Genomic DNA, 21,057 nt, shown 5'->3' on the forward strand with positions numbered 1-21,057 from the left:
TTGTTAAAGAGTGAAAACACCATTTGTCCACTTGTTTTTCATTTATGCCTGATTTTCTGGGAACAGTTGGGAATTGACCATCAGTGTCTACTTAGACCATGAAAGTAACTAATTTTTTCATGTTTTTAATTTGTATATGCCATTCCTCAAGCCTTAAACTGAATATGAGATACGAGTCAGCATTGTTCTTTTTTTTTTTTCATATGCTGTAATATTATATGAATTTAATTTTTATTTCTCCATATTTGATGGACTGAGTTCACCACAAAATGTACTTGATTTAATTTTAAAATCATTAGAAAACTTATATAAAACTAATTTGCTATCATTTTTTGAAATTCAATACAGCCCCTAAGATAACTAAAGGAACTGGAAATTGAGATGATGCAAATAAATTGCTTTTAACTCATTACACTGACTTCCACATAGTGATTTTAGTCTTGATTCCCAGTGAGGTCCTTAATTTTATTGACTGAACTCAGTACCTATTATGGAGACACATCCTGAGTTTTGTCCCTTTGTTGTCAGGCTTCTTTATAGGATGTTCAGTAATTCTGGGGCTCATAAACTCTACTAGTTTAAGGTGTTAACATATTCAAATGCAAATGTGCATGCATGGGACTGGGTTCCTTCTGCCAACCACATAAGGCTATATGGAAATGAGGTATTAGTATTATTAATTAAATACAATAAAAATTATATGAGGCTCACATTTCTCAGTGTTTGATACTTGTTGCCTTGAAAATTGAAGTAACTGCTTAAATTTTTATTTCACTTTATGATACATTTCAGAGTATTTTCTTTTTCCTATATTCTCTGGAGTGAGATATGGAGTTTCTGAGCCCTTAGGGGTCTTCTAAATTTCTGAAACAGGAATTTAGGAAACAGTGGGACTTTGATTTCCCATTTCTTCCTCATTTGATCTACATATTATCCTGGGGATTTCACTTATAGCTGCCTCCCCTCTGGCTAAGGAATAATGTCTAGGTATTAAAATGTGTGAATACCTACCTTAATGAAGGAATGTTAGCTTTCAATGTTATTCCCTCCCATGTTTTTCTCTTTATGTCATGGGTTCTTAACCTGGAAATAGTAGATTTTTTTTAAAAAAATGATAACTATATTTCAATATAATCAGTTGTATATTTCTAAGCATCTTATTTTATGCATTTAAAATTGTTATTCTGAAAAGAGGTCCACAGATGCTTTGTCATGCTGCCAAATGCATCTATAATGCTAAAAAGGTTAAGAATCCCTAATATAAGTGGAGAACTGAGGTAAATATGTAAAATTCAGGAAAAGGGAAAATCCTTGAGAATGAAGAAAGGAAATGGTCTGGAGTTTAGAGTTATTTAGACTTGTCCCACTGAAGACTCCCTCTACACCTCATTCCCTATTACTTCATGTGTTAGTTTTAGTAGCCTTCTGTGGTACTGGAAAGATTTTGTACATCTGAACACATCTCATTTTGTTTCAATTTATAATCCTAGAAGACATAGAAGTTTTGGGGTAAATTGATTGGTATAGACTGGATGGTAGAAATTGTTTTTTCTGTGTATTTTTTGTTTTGTAAAATCCAGTCCTAAATTTTATATACTAAAATATGCATTTGTTTTATCTGATGTCATAGGTATTTGCAATGCATATCAAAAGCATGTTTATGATCAATGACCAGGAGGAAGTAATCAATAAGTTTTGCTTTGTTTTTTCTTTTTAATTACATATAAGGAAGCTAGATGGCACTATAGATAGAGCACTGGACCCAGAGTCAGGAAGACCCAAGTTCAAATATGACCATAGATACTTGCTAATTGTGTGATTCTGGACAAGTCACTTGATTTGTCTGAGTTTCCTTATCTGTAAAATGTGAATAAGAATTGTGCCTAATTTCGAAGGTAGTTGTGAGGGTAAGATGACATAACATTTGTTAAATGCTTTGCAAACCTTAAAACACAAAAAATGCTAACCGCTATCATTATTAATATTATTATTGCCTGACTTTACACAATATAGAAATGTGTGAAGATAAATTAAATGCTTTTAAAGATTTTTTAAATTAAAAATAGCCATTTTAGAGGCACTAGTGAAACATGATCCTCCTACATTTTTATTAATTCTACTTCTTTCTTCTTCACTATTTGCTTGTCATCTTTCCATTTTCTTAATGTTGGTCTTATTTTCCAAAGACCAAGACATTTTCTTTTCTCTTTATGGTTGATTCCTTGGAAATCTTATCCACTCTCATGGTTTCAATTATCTTCTCTATGCAAATGAATTCTGTACCCATATTTCTGGCCTTGACCTCTCATTTTCAAGCTGTAGGCTCACATATTTTAGCCAAAAGGCCAAGAAGCGATATGCTCACATATTCTACAGAACATCTGCATTTAGGTGTTCCACCACCAATTTAAATTAAGTATGCTAAAAAATTGAGTCCATTATATTTCCCTCTAACCTCTCTATCCTTCTGTTTTCTCTCTTTATCAGTGACACAAATATTTAATGCATTGCACATATTTTCATCTTCATTATTTTTAAGCCTTAAATTTTTAAAACTCCTTTTATTTACCTTTTATTCTTTAATATTTCAAGAATACATTATTTTGAAACTATAACTATTTTCTTTACATGCACAATACACAACCATTTGCCATATTCTGTCATTATAATCTCAATTATTATTGGCATTGTTCAGTTGTTTTAGTTATGTTCAGCTCTTTGTTAGTTTGAGGTTTTCTTACAAAGATACTGGAGTGGTTTGCCAATTTCTTCTCCAAGTCATTTTACAGAAGAGGAACGGAACCAAACAAGTTAAGTGATTCACCCATCATCATACAGCCACTCAGTGTCTGAGGTCAGATTTGAATTCAGGAAGCTGGGGTTTCCTGACTTTAAGCCCAGCACTCTATCTCCTGCACTACCTAATTACCATAATCTGAATAGCATCATCATAATGTCTTTCTAGTCCTACTACTACCACTTTTATACAGGCCCTCAGGACTATCTGCATATATTACTGCTATTGTATTGTAATAGGTTTTATTATTTTCAGTTAATCTTTCATACTACTAATGTAATAAATTTTTTTGATGAACAGATAAAATCTTTCCCCCCCCCCATTGGCAATTGGGGTTAAGTGACTTGCCCAGGGTCACATAGCTAGGAAATGATAAGTGTCTGAGGTCAAATTTGAACCCAGGTCCTTCTGACTTCAGGGCTGGTGCTCTATCCACTGCGCCACTTGACCCCATGTTGTCCATGATGAGGCAAGTTCATATTTGGTATTCAAGAACAATCTACCATCACATAAGGGTAAGAGTACTGGATTTGGAGTCACAGAACCTGGAATTCTTATTTCTGCTGTTTTTTTCTCCTGTACCACTTAACACAAATAACTTGACTCTCTAGATTATGGCTTTCTTCTTATCTATACAAAATATGGGAGATGGTAGGTAGCTCTAGCCTACATATGTGACTGATCTCCAAGGTCCTTTCCATTTCTAAAACTATAATCCACTGACTAAATCTTCCTTAATTTATTTCAAATCATTCTCCTCTCCTCACTTTGTGTTATAACAAAATGATTAGGTCTTTATCCTTTGATGACTTCATGATTTTGCTTAGACTGACCTCCATTCCAGGAATATCCCTCTCCCCCTTGACTTCATCTTTTGGATTCTTACCCACATGTTAGAGCTTAACTCAAATAAGCTACCTCTGATCTCCCATATTAGTAATGTGGTTCCCTCTTATAGTTTTGATTTATTGTAATATTTTATTATTTCTAATTTCTTATTATTAACTTAATTATTTATATTATTAACTTAATTATTTATATATTTTTCATTATAATTGTTTATTAGTTCTGATACATATTCCATATGTATTCCATATGTTAATTAATTTTTTGCACATATGTGTGTGTGTGTATAGTCAGGTTTAAAATATATATGCTTTTTTTTATTTCCTTCACAGGCTAATTGTACACTATTTCAAAGTCCGATTCTTTTTGTACAGCAAAACAACTGTTTGGACATGTATACATATATTGTATTTAATTTATACTTTAACATATTTAACATGTATTGGTCAACCTACCATCTTGGGGGGGAAGGAGGGGAAAAATTATAACAAAAGGTTTGGCAATTGTCAGTGTTGTAAAATTACCCATGCATATATCTGATAAATAAAAACTATTAATTTTAAAAAAAGATATATATGCTCTTCTTCCTTATTTCTGCGCCTCCTGCCTTTCCTGCTTTCATTCAAGTTTCATCTAAAATTCTATATTCTACAAGAAGCCTTTTCTGACCTCTACCTCTTAATTCTAATGCTTGCTTGTTTTTAATTTGTAGTATGTTCAAACTTAGTTGTTTGTGTGCCATCTCCCACATTAGATTTGAGTTCCTTGAGTGCAGGAATTATTCAGTTTTTCAGTCATAACCAACTTCTCATGACCCTATGGATCTTTGTCCATGGGATTTTCTTGGCAAAGATACTGAAATGGTGTGCTATTTTCTTCTTCTGTTCATTAAGGCAAATGGAGAGTAAATGACTTGCCCACACATTGCTATTAATTGTCTGAGGCTGAATTTGAATTCATCTTCCCAATTCTTGATACTATACTTTATATCCACTGAGCCATTTAGCTACCCACTGATTCATTTGTTATTTAGTCATTTTAGTCATGTTCCACTATTCATAATCCCGTATGGGTTTTCTTGGCAAAAATACTGAAGTGGTTTGACATTTCCTTCTTCAGCTCATTTTGCAGATGAGAAAATGAGGCAAACAGAGTTAAGTAATTTGTCTAGGTTCACACAGCTAGTAGGTGTCTGAGGCCACATTTGAACTCAGTAAGATAAGTTTTCTGACTCCAGGCCTCTTATTCCATGTATCCCTTGGCTGCCCACTGATATATGTGGGCATTTTCTGAATGTTTATTGACTGAATGGCTGTTTTTATTTTCTCCTCCACACATCACCACACTTCCAGTCCATCCCCACTAGTAGAAATAGAGTACAAATTGAGTACTTAGGCTGCTGTATAATTGGTTCTCTCCTAGTGATTAGTACAATGTTCTGCACAGAGTTCACCTTTTATTTATTTATTTTTTTGTTTCAATGTTGTCATATTACATTAGGTTTTCTAAACAAAAACTCCATTATAACATAAAATAAATAGGAATTTCCTAAAAACCATAATAATCATTGAGTTGTTTTCCCAGTAATGTTAAAGAATATATGGATCTCCTCATATCCCTCTCAATCTATGGTAATAGTATGCATTGATAAAAATCAGTGATTAAAAAGGGGCTATTTCCTCCCTTATTCCAACTCATTCTCTCAGTGCTTTTTTAGTTGAAGGTTATAAAAGAGATTTTTAAAAAGTTTTGTTAGAATGTCTTTTTATTTATGGGTTGTTCCAAATATTCAGAAGCATTTAATTCATCTAAGAAATTAAGCAATAAAATAAAAGAAGCTCATTTTTTTTTTCCTGTAGGTAAGGGCATACTTGATTAAATTAGAAATAGGGAAATACATATCTAAGAAGTTTTATGTCATTCCAATTAGAAGCTCATAGATGAGGTAAGGGAGGGAATATGTATTTATATAGTGTCTACTATGTGCCCTGCACTGTACTAAGATAATGTTTTGCTAATATAGTAACAAAATGTTAATATTATTACTAATGTTATTTCATTTGATACCATGCAAGATAGATACTATTATTATCCTATAATGTCTTCATTTTTTTTCAGCCACTCTGCATGATTCTAATTCTATCATGTCATTTAAGATAACTCATGGTGCCCCCCACTTTCAGTTTTCTTTTGTGTTTTGCCTTTCCCAATTATATTATAAGCTCCTTGAGTGCAAAAAATTGTTTTTTTTTTCTTTTTCTTAAGAATATCTCCAATACTTTGCACAGTGCCTGGTTCATAGTAAGTGCTTACAAAAAGTAATTGACTGTTATCCCCAGTTTGCAATTGAGGAAACTGAGCCAAACAAGAGAATAAGTGATTTGTTATAGATCATACAACTAGCAATTATCTGAGACTGAATTTAAACTCAAATCTTTCTGATTCTAGAACCCTGCCCTCTCTCCATTGTGCCTCAACTGCCTTAAAGTTCCTTAAGGAAGAGACAGGAAATAGACTCTGCCAACAAATCAAACCATCACCACCATCTTTATTACCATCTTCTTATAGACCCTTATAGTGACAGCCCAAGATCCTCAAATCAAAAGGTGATAGCAATATTTGCAGCCAGTCACCTATAGCAATCATCCTGAGAAGCAACCCCTTATGAGGATGCAGTCTTGCAATTGTCTCTGTAGTTACTATAGCTACATCTACTGAAGGCCACAAAAAAGAAAGTTGTCACCAAGGTCCTTGGCTCATGGGTCAGTGTGAGAACCAGAAATAGTTCAACCTCATTAAAAATGACATTAAAGAAGTGACATCTTCATTGCTTCAACATCTTAGTGACCTTTAATCTTTCTATCTGACTTGCAGCTAAAATCTTAAGTGTATTTTGAGTCACCCATTAGAATGTTAACTTTTTAAGAGCAGGGATTTTCTTTTTAATTTGTCCAGTGTCTACCACAGTGCTTTGTACTTAGTAAATGCTTAATAATTGTTTTATTCTTTTACTCATCTATGTTTGTTTCCTTAATAAATAAATTTGCCTTATATAGGAAAGCTTTAGTAGAATATTGAATAGTACTTCCTTAATCAGTTTTTAATGCTCATAATCTAGTTTTTGCTACCCTAATCAGATACTAGTGATGATGGTCACTAATAGAAATGGTACATAATATCAGAGAGGAATTAAAAAAATTTTCCCTGACACTTCAACTTTTTTTTTTTGAAATAACAGAATCATCACATAAATAAATTCACAACTTCTGCCAGTCACTTTTTTTGCCATGATGGAACATTTTGTGGAAAATGAGCCAAAATGATAGATTTAAAAACTTCTAAATTCTACTAAATTCTAATTTCATTTTTGACATATTGGGACTTACTAAATGATTAAAATATATGTTAGAGTAACATAGTAGGCTTAAGAAAGTGATATTTGTGATGTGATATGTGAGTATATTTTGAGCAAATATCTTAAAAAACAATCTTTTTCTAAGCAAGGAGAAAGATAAAGATATGCCCATGTAGCAAATCCACAGTCTCTTTTATTTTTGTTTACATTTTATTATTGTTAATGACACTGCTACAATCTCACATTTTTACTCTGCTTTAAAAAAAAAAACTTTTCAAAGTGCCTTCACATATAATAGCTCAATTTTCTCATATTTGTGTGTGTTTACCTCACCTTTGCCCCTGCCATCCTAAAGCATGGAACCCAAATGTACTTTAAAATATGGGAAAATTGAACTCATTATCTCGTTTTATCCTGACAAGAGCCCTATGTAGAGAAAAGCCTTGCTGAATTTCATACTATCATATTTATATATAATTATACTTTTCCATTCCCAACATCTCTACTTAACTGGGGAAAAGGAAAGGAAATCTCATAGGACTGTCCAATAGAGACTTATGTTCCTCAGCTTTTATGATATATCATCATTGTTCAATTTGGGGAAAACTATACTCATTAGAGCATTGTATAGTATGTATTTTTAAATGAAAGGAAAAGAACTTAAAAGATGGTGATAAAGAAGGGATATGGCATCCCTCAAAATAACTAAATATATCTCAGATTATTTCAGAATTCAGAATACCAAACTTGTAGTGAGTGATATAGGTTACTCGCTCATTTTTCCTAATTAAGGAGTTTTTACCCAAAGATTCTCATTTGCTTCTAGAATAAAACATGCATTATGTCTTTTTTATTGCAGGTCTTTGATTATGACTTTGGACTACAGGATGATTTTATGGGTTCAGCTTTTTTGGATCTCACATTATTGGAGTTAAAAAGGTACAGTTCTGTTATAGTCATCTCTATCACTAACAACCATTAAATAGCACAATGGTGTTTCATCATTACACTTGTGGTTTAGAAAATGAAACTTTTTGCTACCAACTTCTTGACAGAGAAGTGATGGATTCAAGAAACAGAACGAGACATTTTCATACCGAGCAAATGTGAGTTCTATATGAAATTCTTTTTGTTTGACTGTGTTTAATTTTTTTAGGCTTTGTTTTTCTTTTCCTTCATTTTTCCATTAGAGGGCAAGGAGAGATTTTGATAGGGTAACAAAAAAAAAAAAAAAGAACAATAGACATCAAGACAACTTTTTTTAATGGAGAGAAAGAATGGAAAGAAGGTTAGATAAGCAAGATAGTATCAAAAGTTATAAATTGATCTCATTATACACATAAAAAGAAAACTATGTATGCGTATATATGTATAAACACATATGTTATAGAGATCTATAGTTTCATGTTACAAGCCTCATTTTAAAAAAATTCTTTGGTTATGTAAATACGAATACCCGTTCCATTGACATTTAAGTTCGAAATAAAAATATTTTTTAAAAAAAGGAAATACTTGTGAATTTTGCTTGAACTAAATCTTTCTACCACTTACACAAAGTTCACAAAAGTTTTACATAGAAGTTATCACCAGCTTCTTTATAAAGAGATGTTACACAGAGATTTATTGGTAGTTACATCTGTAAAATGTGTTGCACCTTTCAAAGTACTTTTGACATTTAAGTACAGTACTGGAATCAGCAGGCAGTGATGCCAGATCACGGACCCAGAGATTAGACATGAGAATGAGAGAGTTTTCTCAATAGAAAATGAGCCACACGACTGTCATTCCCCAAGAGTATTAGCAAGAGCAAAGGCAAGTCCTAGAAGAAATGGCTTATGAAGGATACCTAGACATCATGACGTCAAGGATTCCAAATCTAAGAACAAGTCAAGGACTTATATGGAGAATGGGGTATGACTTTATGTATGTGTTATATGATCTCAACAAGAGAAATGAATGTGCCAAGTGGTAGGCCAGGCACTAAGTATATGTGATACAATGGAGAAAATTAATGGATCGGGAGTCAGAAGGTATAGCTTAAAATTCTCTGTCACTTGCCTGTGTGACTTTGTACAACTCACTTAATTTCTCTGGATCTCATTTTTCTCATTTATGTAATATAGGAAATAGACTGAATAACTTCTGGGGTCTTATGGACAGAAGAATTGCCTTTTTCTTTAAAAAGAAAAGAATTAGGTTGGATAGACATAAAATTCCTGATTGTGAGGTACAAGAAATTTGAATATGCTCCCAGGGTGATAGACTAGTTTTCTTTCATTAGTCAAAAAATATTTCTTAAACACTAACTTTCTGGAGGTCTTATAAATGCAGGGAAATATATGTATGAAATTCTCCAAGGCCAAAATCAGAGACCTGTCACAAATGTGTCAACTTGGAATGATATAATTTCAACTTGGTGGGCAATAAAAGCAGAATAATTTTGTGAAACCCACTCTAGTTCTCAGTTCATAATTTTCATCTGCAAAAAAGTGAACAGACTTAGTTCATGATCTTGGTTCATAACCAGATCTAACGTATATTGCAATTGGCATTTCACACTGCTCTAACATATCTAGGTTTATTGTGTGTTGCAATTATTTTCCATTCAACCAATCCCCACACTAAACTGTCAGTTCCACAAGCACAAGAAACTCATTTCTTTTTTTTTTTTTTTTTAAAGCAAGTGTTCCATTTCATTGGCATAGAACTTTTTATTGCATTTTGATTAGATAGGTCAACTGACTGTCTATAGAAATTAAATCTGTATTAAATCATAGCTAAAAATTCTACTTATGGCCAACAGTTTGGGAAGTCATTGAAATCAAATATATCAAATCAATAATTTCTATTTTATTTTAAAGAAACTTTGAAACTATTTTTCAGTCTTTATAAGATCTATTCAAGAGATGGTGATGATAGATGAATGGACAAACAGATAACTAGATAACTAGAACAAATATTTATTAAGTATTTACTATGTGCCATCATTGTGCTAAGCACTGGGAATATAATAGCAAAAAGAAAGTTATTTCCCTTAAGCAGCATACATTCTAATAGGGAAGGACAACACATAAAAAGTTAAGAGATACCCACTCAGAGGCAAGGTGAAGAAGTCTGGAGAGTTAAAAAAATCATAACCTTGATGCTCAACGCAAGGATTTGTAGATGAGGTATTTAATCAAACTCTGGGCCTCAAATCTTGGTGAACTACATCAACTTTCTAAGGCATCATTTCCTTTTTAGACTAGATTCAGGGCCCTTCATTTTTGGCCTCAGGGTTTTCTCCTTTACCAATTTCTCAATTTTTCTAATTTCAAAAACAAGATTTGAGTCACTGATTCAACTAACCTCATTATTCCCTGGATTTTCCCTCCTTCCTGATATCTAAAAGAATAGCATCATCCGTCCTTATGATATCAATCACCATGCCACATTTGTAAATCATTTAAATCTTAATATAGATTCCACAATCTTTTTAAAAAATATAATTGGTTTTCTTTGTAATCATATGTATTTGAAAACATTACTATTGTTCTTTGGAAAATAATTAACAAGATGCTCTCAGGAAAAACAAACAAACAAAAAACAAAACAAACAAACTTGGAAAGTCTTCTGTAAACTCAAGCAAAGTAAAATATATTGTATACAAAGTAATAGCAATATTCTAGGATGACCAGCTATGAATGACTTTGCTATTCTCAATAGCAGAATCATCCATGATTATTCTGAAGGACTTGTGAAAAATCCTATCCATACCCAGAAAAGGAACTGATTGTGGCTGAATATAGATTGAAGCATTCTTTCCATCCCTCTCTCCCTCCCCCCCTTCTCTCTCTCCCCTTAATTTTTCTTGAGAGTTTTTATTTTCATTAGGATAGGAGATCTATGTTTTTTCCCCCCACAACTTGGCTTTTGTGGAAATGTTTTACATAATTTCACAAGTAGTCTCTTAATTGTGGATGGGGATAAAGAATAGCACCTAGAACTCAAACATTTTAAAAAACAAATGTAAAATAATTGTTTTGAATGTAACTGGAGGAAAGATAAGATAAAGATAGGGAAACTAGGCTTCCATATTCATTCATTATACAAATAAGAACCTTATTCTGTGTAGACTAGTCACATAGCTAATTCTATTCTATTCTAGATCACTAGCTAATTCTATCCTCCTCCCCTCAACCAAAGTAATGTAGTTTCCCTGTCACTCTCACACAATTCTCTGACAGAGTTAACTCAATAAAGAACTGTCATTTAACAAAACTTTGTTAAATGACATTATCCCTACCACACAGTCCCTGGTATAGTGTTCAGTTATTTGTTGAATGTTTTGCATTAAATCAATGCTAAGTCTAAGATAAGTACTCAATAAATCATTGTCGGACATTGATAATTTTCCCCTCTATTAAAAAAATGTATCTTTGATCCAGTCTTTTTTATGTCTTTTGTTATTTTTCTCCTCTAAAATTAAACATGTGCACAGCCTTAAACCTGAATTTTCATGTGGCATTGGGCAGCATGTTTAATTGCTGACTTCTACTTCCTCCTTGCATTATTTTTATTTGTTTTTTTTTTTTGTTTTGAAATTAGCATTTATTTTCCTACATTGCATGTAAAATTATTTTTAACATTAATTTTTTTAAAATTCTGAGTTTCAAAATCTTTCCTTTCCCCCCCCCTTCATTGAGAACAATTTGGTATACAGTACTTTGCATCATTCTTTTTTTTTTTTTTCAAATATATGCGAAGATAGGTTTCAACATACACCTGACCAAAATTTTGGGTTCCAAATGTTTCTCCCTCTCCTCTCTCCAATCCCATTCCCTCCCCCTCCTCAAAACAGCAAACAATCTGACATAGGTAAAATTTGTGCAATTCTTTTGAACATATTTCCATATTCATCATACTAAACAAGAAAACATCAGATCAAAAGAGGAAAAAACAAGTAAAAAAAAGAAAAGAAAAACAAGCTTTACATCATTCTTAAATCAGCATAAAGAATTGTCATAGAAGACACTGATATATACACTCTGCTCCTGGGACAATACCTGGGAATATGCATGGACTTCTAGAAAAACAGGATTAAATACTGTCTCTTGCTGAAGTCAGAAGACTTCATTTCAAATCCTCACAGAAAGAGGTGACCTTTTTCCTTGCCAAGGCAAATCCCTTCTATTTACAATGCAATCCCATTTCATTTTAACTTCTTTCTCTCTACTGACTCCTCCCTTAGCTACAAATTTGCCCAAGTCTCTCCTCGCCTCAGAATATTCAACTTGATGCTTCTTTCCTTCCCTGTGTCATGCTATGTCTTTTGCCCTTTCTAGCTAAATTCTTTGAGAAGTATTAGGTTCCTCCACCTTCTTTCCTCACACACTCTCATTTTAACTCCTTAAAATCCAGCTTCCCACCTTATGCTTCCACTGAAATTTCTCTCTCCAAAGTTCCCTCCTTGCCAAATCCAATGGCCTTTTTTAGTCTTCATTCTCTTTGATTGCTGCTGTCTTTGACACTGTTGATCACTTTCTTCTTTCTGGCTTTTCAGGCCTCTCTACCTATCTGACTGTTCCTTCTCTTTCTCCTTTGCTGGATCCTCATCTAGTTCATGGCCTCTAACCATAGCTGCCCTTCAAGGTTTTGCTTGGGTCTTCTTCTCTTCTCTGTTCTGTTCTACTTCACCTGATCTTATTTTTTCCCATGGGTTTAATTATCATCTCTATGCTGACTATTCTCAAATCTACCAATCCAGCCTAATTGCTCTGTTGACTTTTAATCTTGCATCCCAAACTGGATGTCTAGTAGATATTTTAAACTCAATATGTCCAAAGTAAACTCATTTTCTTTCCCCTTATGCCCTCCTCTCCTTCCAAGTATTTCATTACTGACTTGGATGTCACCATTCTCCCAATCCTTCACATTAGGTGTTATCCTTAATTCCTCACTATTTTTCATCTTCCCATATCTAATCTGTTGTCAAGATCTATTGATTTTTCAACATTTCTCAAAGACCCCTTCTGTGATTCTGTTATTCTGCCATCAGGCTAGTAAAGTTATCATCATGAAGTTATCATCACTAGACTATTGCAATTATCTGTTGGTGAGTCTGTCTGTCTCAAATCTCTCAATTCAGAAAATATTTATTAAGTACCTACTATGCACCAGACAGACAGTAGTGCTCAGGATACAAAAAGGCAAAAGACAGTTCCTGTCCTCAAGGATCCCAATGTAATAGAGGAGACAAATACAAACAAATGTATACAAAGCAAGCTATATATAAAATGAAAAGGAAATATTTAGAAAGGAAAATTCTGGAATTAATAAGGGTTCAGGAAGGCTTCCTGTAGGAGGTAGGAGACTTGAAAGAACTCAGGGAAATCAAAAGCCATATTTCAGAAGGGAGAGTATTCTACACATGGGGGACAGTTAGAGAAAATTTCTCAGTTTCCAGAATTGAGAAATGAAGTGTCTTTTTCCTGGAATAGCTAGGAGGCTAGTGTCAGGAAAAAAATGGTATAAAAAGAATAGAAAGGTAGGATGAGAGTAGGTTATAAAAGACTTTGAATACCAAACAGAGCGTTTTTATTTGTCCCTGGAAGCACTAGGTTCTTTTCCTTCAAGTCCAATCCTCCCTCCTGAGTAATTTTCCCTGTTAACCTCCAGAATCAAATGCAAAGTCATCTGCTTAATGTTCAAAATTCTTTGTAATTTATTCCCTTCCTACTCTCCAGTCTTTTGATATATTACTCCCTTCTATACCCTGTATTTAGTGATACTGATCTCTCTATTATTCCATAAACAAGACATTCCGTCTCTAGTCTCCAGGTAATTTCTCTGCTTGTTTCTCCATAGTTAGAATACTCTCTCTTCTCATCTCTGCCTTGGCTTCCCTAGCTTTCTCTAAGTTCCAATTAAAATCCATTCTTCTAAAGGAAGCTTTTGCTATTCCCTCTTAATTTTAGTTATTGATTATTCTATTTATCCTGTATTGTGCCTTTTTTATTTTGTTATGTTTGTTATGTTAGCACAATTTCTGGCACATAGTAGATATTTAATAAATGCTTATTGGCTGACTGAATTCCTTTCCTGCCACTTGAAACATATATCACCTCATGCAAGTCACTTAACTCCTTGGGCCTCAGTCTCCTCATCTGTAAAGTGATAGATATTAGTCTCCAAGTCTCCTGAGCTCCCTGCTATATCTATATTTATAATCCTGTTGTCACACCAGGTCCACTTCTTCATAAGATCCCTGAATCAGCCTGAAAAAGACCACAGAGATCATGTTATTCAAATCCTTCATTTCAGAGATGAGGAAATCATATCTCAGAGAAGCTAACCACTTGTCCAGGGTCACATAAGTGCTAAGTAGCAGATCCAAGTCCAAATGGGCTTTTCCTACCAGTGCCTCAATGGTCTGATGGATCAAGATCTTGAGTACAGTAGTCTTACTTGGGCCCTCTGTCATTTAACATTGTTATCAGTGACATATAGAGGTATAAATGATGTGTTTTTCAAATGTAAAGATGACATTAAGTTAGGGAGGTTATAGCTCTTACAATGAATGTCAGAATCAAGATATCATAACATCTGTAAGGCTAGAGCATTGAGCAGAACTGAACAAGATGGCATTTAATAAGGATCAAGGCAAAGAGATGAGGTTCAGAAAAAACACAAATATAAATATTCACATATGGGATAGATGACACGATTTTACTTTCCCAAGACTTTACTCTGTAGTTTTCTGTGTCCCATCTGTGAGTCAAGACTAGAAATTAACATGTATGATGAATAAATACAAATACAAGCCAAAAGAATGCAGCAAAATATACTCAACCATTTGCATCCATAAAAGTCATCTTCATAACTAATTTTCCTTAAGTTGTAGTTTAAGATATATATAGTACATAATCATGATGATTGAATTCAAAAGGAGCTAGAATTTCAGGCATTTTCTCATGTTCAAATCATTCTTTTCTCTATAGAATATTTAGCTATTTGATCTCATACTAAAGCATAAATATCTTTTCTATTCCCTAAAATTTAAACAATTGAAAAAATTCTCTAGAGAGAAAATGTAAGTGGAGAAGAAAAAAACCTGTTAGTTGTTCATTGGTTTGGATTTTCTTACTTTGCTTCTCTTTTTCACTCATTTATTAAGCCTCTACTGTATTCCAATCAATATGTTTATTATTAGAGATGCAAAGACAAAAAAAGAAACATTAACAGCCTCTTTAGGGATTTATATCATATTGCTGAGGAAATAGCATCTACACATATAAGTGAATACAAAAATAGAGAACATAAAACAATATAATTTTGATGGAACCAATCCTTTAATAACTTGAGTGAATCAGGTTGGGCCTGCTATATAGAAGGTGGCATTTTAGTTGAGCCTTAGATAGAGGCAGGAATTCCAAGAAATAGAAGAGAACATGGAGAGCATCTCAGAGGTATGTGTGAGGTGGGGTAGAGGGAAGTGGGGTAATATGTGTAGAAACTCTGAGGAGAAGATAAACTATCATGCACATCAACAATGTCAAATTTACACCACGTTTCCAAGTGTAGTAAAAATCAGCAGTTCTCAAAGTGTGGTCCAGAGAACGTTGGGGGGGGGGGGTTCTAAAACCCTTTCAGAGAATCTACAAATTCAAGATGAATTTTTACTTCTAATATGGTAAATATAAGTATAATCCATATAAATCTTCGGACAGATCCTCAATAATTTTTAATTGTATGTAGATACCGAGAACAAAAGTTTAAGAACCACAAGTCTAAACCAGATTAAAATGTAATTGTTAACAATTTAATGAAATAAATAAAAATAAAACAAAACCTAGACAATATTAAAATATTAATTTCTAAGTCAATATATAAATACCCAGGGAGCGTTATGTGGAGTCTGTATTTCTTTTTGACTTTGACATCATCTATATAGAGAGTATAGCAGTTACTTTGGCCAAAAAAAAAGGATGTATGAAAGGAAGCAATGGGTAATCTCCCTGGAAATGAAGGTAGTAGTGAGATTTTAAGTGGCTTTAAATGCCAAATGCAATATTTTTGTATTTATCCTGGAGGCGATAAGAAATCACTGGAGTATTTTGAACAAGAAGTAGGATGGTCAAATCTGGATTTTAGAAATACCAATTTGGACAACTAAGTGTGTGTAAAATGGATTGTAGAGTTTGGAAGAGACTTGGAAGTCAGTGGGTTATTTTCATAGAGGTGCTAAGGGTATGGACTAAGATGGTAAACATGTGAGTAGAGAGACAGGGACAAATGTGAAAATATTATGGAGGTAGAATCAATTGAACTGGACAAATGATTATATACAACTAAGAGTCATTTCCTCAGAATATCAGCTTCTTTGAACTATTGTCAGTGCCTCACACAATATCTTTCACATAGTAGGCAGTTATGTATTGAAATAAACTGAATAATTTTCTCTCAGGATTAAGCTGCGAGGCAATCCCAGTATCTAGAATCTCTCAGGCTACTGCTGAGCTGCAGTGAAAAAATAAGTGTTGTTTAAATCTATTGGAAGGAAGTTGGCATTTTCCATCATTTCCAAGCTAAATCTTTCTCTCAGGCTACTGGTGATTTTTACTTCCAACTCTTCATAAAGAAGAGAGCCAGTCTCTAGAATTTGGTTTCATTTTTTGCCCTCCTCTTCTCTAGGCCAGATAATTGGTTCCCTCTGCTTCTCTTTGCCTTCCCATTGGCCTTTGCTGGTATACAGAGTTCTACGAGAGAAGAAGTGGCAATAAAATCCCAGGAAAGACGTACAGATTCCCAGCTATCTTTGCCTGTTCAGTACCATAGAAATCCTTCTGCTCCCCAGAACCTCCTCATATGATAGATCATATCAGTTTTGAAACTCTTACCTCCTCAATAATCTTTGCTCCTGGGGTCCTCACTCTCAAACAGGTAGAAGGTACACAATGGAGAGTTCTTTCCTATATCGTCCATTTAAAGAGGGCCCCCAGGGTAGCCATCTTATAATTTCCCACCCAGCTATACTCTGATCTTCTTACCTTCCCTCTCCCTAGTTTCATTTGAGCTCCTTTAATATGTTATCCCCCCAATCCATTAAATTGTAATCTCCTTGAGGGTAGGGGCTATTTTTTGCCTTTCTTCACAGTACTTCTCCAGCACTTAGCAGAGTGCAAGACACATAGTATGTACTTAATAAATGTTTGTTAAATGACTCACTTTATGTTTCTAAAGTTTCAAAAGAAAAACCCTTCTAGGACTAGATGTTAGGAAATCTGGTATCTAGATTTTATTCATATGTTTAATTCATTCATAGTTTAATTGATTCATAATTTAATCTTATATTAGTTATATATATATATTATATTATATATAGCATATATATAATCTTATATTAGTTCTCTAGAACTCAGTTTCCACATAAGAAAGAACTTATATCCCATATATTTCACAGATGCTAAAGACAAATGAGACAATAATAAAGGCTCATAGATTAAGACTTGGAAGTGATCTCAGAGATTATCTAGTCCTATTACAAGTGAGGAAACTGAAGCACAAACATAAGTGACTTGCTCAAGCTCATGCAGATGGTATAAAACAGAGCCTGTGTCCTCTGACTTCAAATGTATCCTTCTTTCCACTATACTATTTAAAAGAAACCTTCAGAACTCAGTGATGGCATTCTTTGAAAATTCCATTTAAATTCTATTCCATTTTCAAAATTTCATCCCTAAATTGTATCCATGTGATTTTGTTTATCACTTAATCTTTACAAGCCTCAGTTTGCTAATCTTTAAAATAATAGTTGATACTTGCTCTACCTACCTATTTGTCATAATGTGGGGAAAACACAATCTATATTGTAATGCTTTAAAAATATAACCTATTGATACTTCCCAGCATCCCCATAAAGTAGGAAAATGTGCCCAAAGAATTATTCCCATTTTATTGGTAGGGAGGGGGAAGGCAAGAGTTCTTTCTATAAACAAGCATTCTTTGCTTTTTGTTTTTTGTATTCTCAGTACTTAGCATAGTATAGCATTTGACTTGTATTTCCTAAATGTTCTTTGAAGTAAGTCAGGTAAAGAGTCAGGAATGAAATATGTTCAGTGTTGTCTCAATAAACAGGCAATAGAATGACACATTTTTGATGAAAGACAATGACTTATTATTTTACCTCAGAGTAAAAATTACTGGCTACAAAAATAAAATTTGTGTTTAGGTTCTCTTCATTGTATGCTAAATATCTGCCCCTACACTAACTTGTCCCAAGTGTGGATCAAACTGGGTTCTAGAATTGAGTAACCTGGGAAAAAACCCTGTTGAAACATGCAGGTGGTTACAAGTTATTCCAATAATATCCTCTCTCCACACAGAGCACTATGGTTGTTCCACTGAGGAAATTAATAATAATTAACACATAACTTAGATTTGTATTGTAGCACACATAATTAAAAGCATTGTAAATATATTATCTCATAAGAGTTTTGTCAGGTAGATAGTACAAATATGGTATTATGATCACCATTTCACATATGAGTAAACTAGATCTGGGAAAATTTTGCTCACATAATACTTTTCTGACACCTTTTATTTGTTAAGGCTTCTGTAGTCTCAGGTCATCAGAGAGCTAGCCTAAGCACTGACGATGGAATCTTCAAGCGTTTTGGGCTGGTGAAGGGGTCACCAAGCTATCTATATCCTTAAAAGTGATCACGACTGAGACCACAGATATTTGGAGTTGAAAATCAATACCCAGGAGTATATCAGAGTCCTCAGAAGTGTCAAAAAGATTTAGCTACATTTTCTCAGGGTAAAAGTAGAATTTTGGAAATTTAAATAGAGTGGGGCAATCTAATGAAGCTCCTATAATTAATGCCTATGTTGGATTGTATTTTTATTTATTTCATTAAATATTTTCCAGACACATTTCAATCTGATTTGGGAATCTTGCTTTTGATAGCTCTGATTTTAGATCTTTTGGGCATCCCCAGTTGGTTGAGAGACTAAAAAAGGGCATTGGCTCAGCTGATATGTAGTGTTATAGAATATATTTGATATGGTAGCTACTACCAATTTGACTTTTTAGGGCTTCTTATCTTACATACACAAATAACTTTGCAAGATAGCTTCCTAGTATGTTTAAATATTTTTTTTAAATTTCAGAAATATAACAAATAAGCAAAGATGTCATAATATAGAACGTTCTCCTTGGTAATATTTAACTTTACTTGAGTCCTTTTACACTTCTTGAATTAGAATCATACACATGAACTAATTCATAGTTGACCCAATCACCTACTTGGACTATAATTTTCGCCTTCCTCCACCTGGGTCTTTTTCACATTACCTGCTTTGTAGTTGTTTCTCCCCTCTATTTCTGTTCAATTAATTTTTGGAATCCAAGTACATGACCTTGCATGCATTTTTAAAATTTAATTTAGTAACTTTAGCCTACAATTCTAACCTAACAATAATCCTTATTCTTTTCAACTATAACCAATAATAAATCGATAAATATTACATTTCTACCATGTTCCAGGCACTGTGCTAAGCACTGAGAATGCTTCTTCAAAAAGAAGAAAAAGACAAGTAATCTTGTGCCTTTCAGATATTTTCTCAGCAGATGTTCAGATTATCTAAAAATATTTTACCTGGCTAAAACAGAGATGAATTGAATTAGATAATTTCTAATATGGATAAATGTAATCTTATATTTGGATTCAGAAAATTAATATCACAAATATAAACTTGTCTAGGTGGGAAATGTTTTGATCAGAATAGAGCTAAAGATAGAGCCTAGAGTTCTCCATAGCGGATATTTTTTTTGAAAATCAAATATTGTAGATCCATGGAATTTCTCTAGTCAGTTAGACTGACAATCCTTTCAAAAGAGTGAATAAATTTGATTTGTCTTTGATAAATGCATTCTCACTCAAAGTAATCACATTTTCACTTTGTAAAACTTCACAAAGTTCTCTTTTTGACCAGAATAGAAGCCAAGCTCATTAATCTACTCCTTCTTTCTCTGTCATCTCTCTCTGCCTTCCTATTCAACTCAAGCAGTGGTATTTTCTTACTTTTTCTCTTCTAAATAGTCCTTCATTGCCATTAGCATTTATTAGATTTTAATGTATTGGGATTCAATTCTCTTGAACACCATTCTACCACTCTTTGTCCATTGTTCCCTTCCTTCACACCACACATCCAGATTCATCAGCCAGCTCCTTTTCTTTTACTGCTACTCCTTATCTGAACCATCTGAGCTGTCAGCCAGATTGAAGAAAGATCTGCCATGACCAAGGATACTATCTTCCTTTACTCCTCCTTCACCTCCTTTGGTCTTTGGTCAGCCTTGTCCCAGTAGAGTTCCCATCCATACTTTCATCTGATCTGATCAGGTGCCTTCCCTTACATTTAATGCTTCTGCTAGTGTTCTGGGTGGCTCTTACTACTTGGATGAAATGGGAATCACCAATTAAATTCTTTACAGTCAGATAGAGGATATTGTCTACACTGTTACTACATCCCACTTTCCAATAGGTATTTCCATTTGTCCTATTTCTTCTCTCCAAACCCCCAGACACTGTCATCAGACATACTGAGATACTCTAAGGGGCTTTGCCATCAGCACTTCCACAACATCTTTAAGAACATCCTGCCTTTCCATCTTTTCTATATCTGAACTTTTTTATTTCTAATATATTCTTCTGATGGAAATTTATATTTTGCTAAAATTTTCTTTTCTTTTTAAAAAGAATAACTAATGGTTCTATAGTGCTTTAAGGTCTACAAAGCACTTTCCATACATTATTAACAATTAAAATTTATTTATTTAAATGTTTGTTGTTTCCTCCAATCAAAGCATGATCTCCTTGAGATCAGTGAGTTTCACTTTTTATTTTTGCATCTGCAATGCTTATCCCGTTCTTGGCCCATCAATGCTTTTTACATTTATTTCATTTCATTAATTTACATTCATTTATTCAAATATTCACTTCTATCTCTTCTTATAAATTTCTCTTTAAAATCTGTATTCTTTAATGAGCATTTCATGTAGCCATTTTAGTTC

At 33.5% G+C, this 21,057-nt stretch overlaps 1 protein-coding gene across 12 annotated transcripts in view; it reads left to right on the forward strand.

Annotated features, from left to right (window-relative positions):
• MCTP1 (multiple C2 and transmembrane domain containing 1) overlaps window positions 1–21,057 on the forward strand; it is a 722,542-nt gene that overhangs the window by 392,153 nt on the left and 309,332 nt on the right. For all 12 annotated transcript variants that reach the window (XM_074282070.1, XM_074282074.1, XM_074282073.1 and 9 more), the window contains exon 4: window positions 7,858–7,937. In XM_074282070.1, coding sequence (XP_074138171.1) covers window positions 7,858–7,937 — 80 coding nt within the window. The remainder of the gene's footprint in view (window positions 1–7,857; window positions 7,938–21,057) is intronic.

The sequence above is a fragment of the Sminthopsis crassicaudata genome, chromosome 1 (assembly GCF_048593235.1).
Source record: "Sminthopsis crassicaudata isolate SCR6 chromosome 1, ASM4859323v1, whole genome shotgun sequence".
In the NCBI taxonomy this organism is placed as follows: domain Eukaryota; kingdom Metazoa; phylum Chordata; class Mammalia; order Dasyuromorphia; family Dasyuridae; genus Sminthopsis; species Sminthopsis crassicaudata.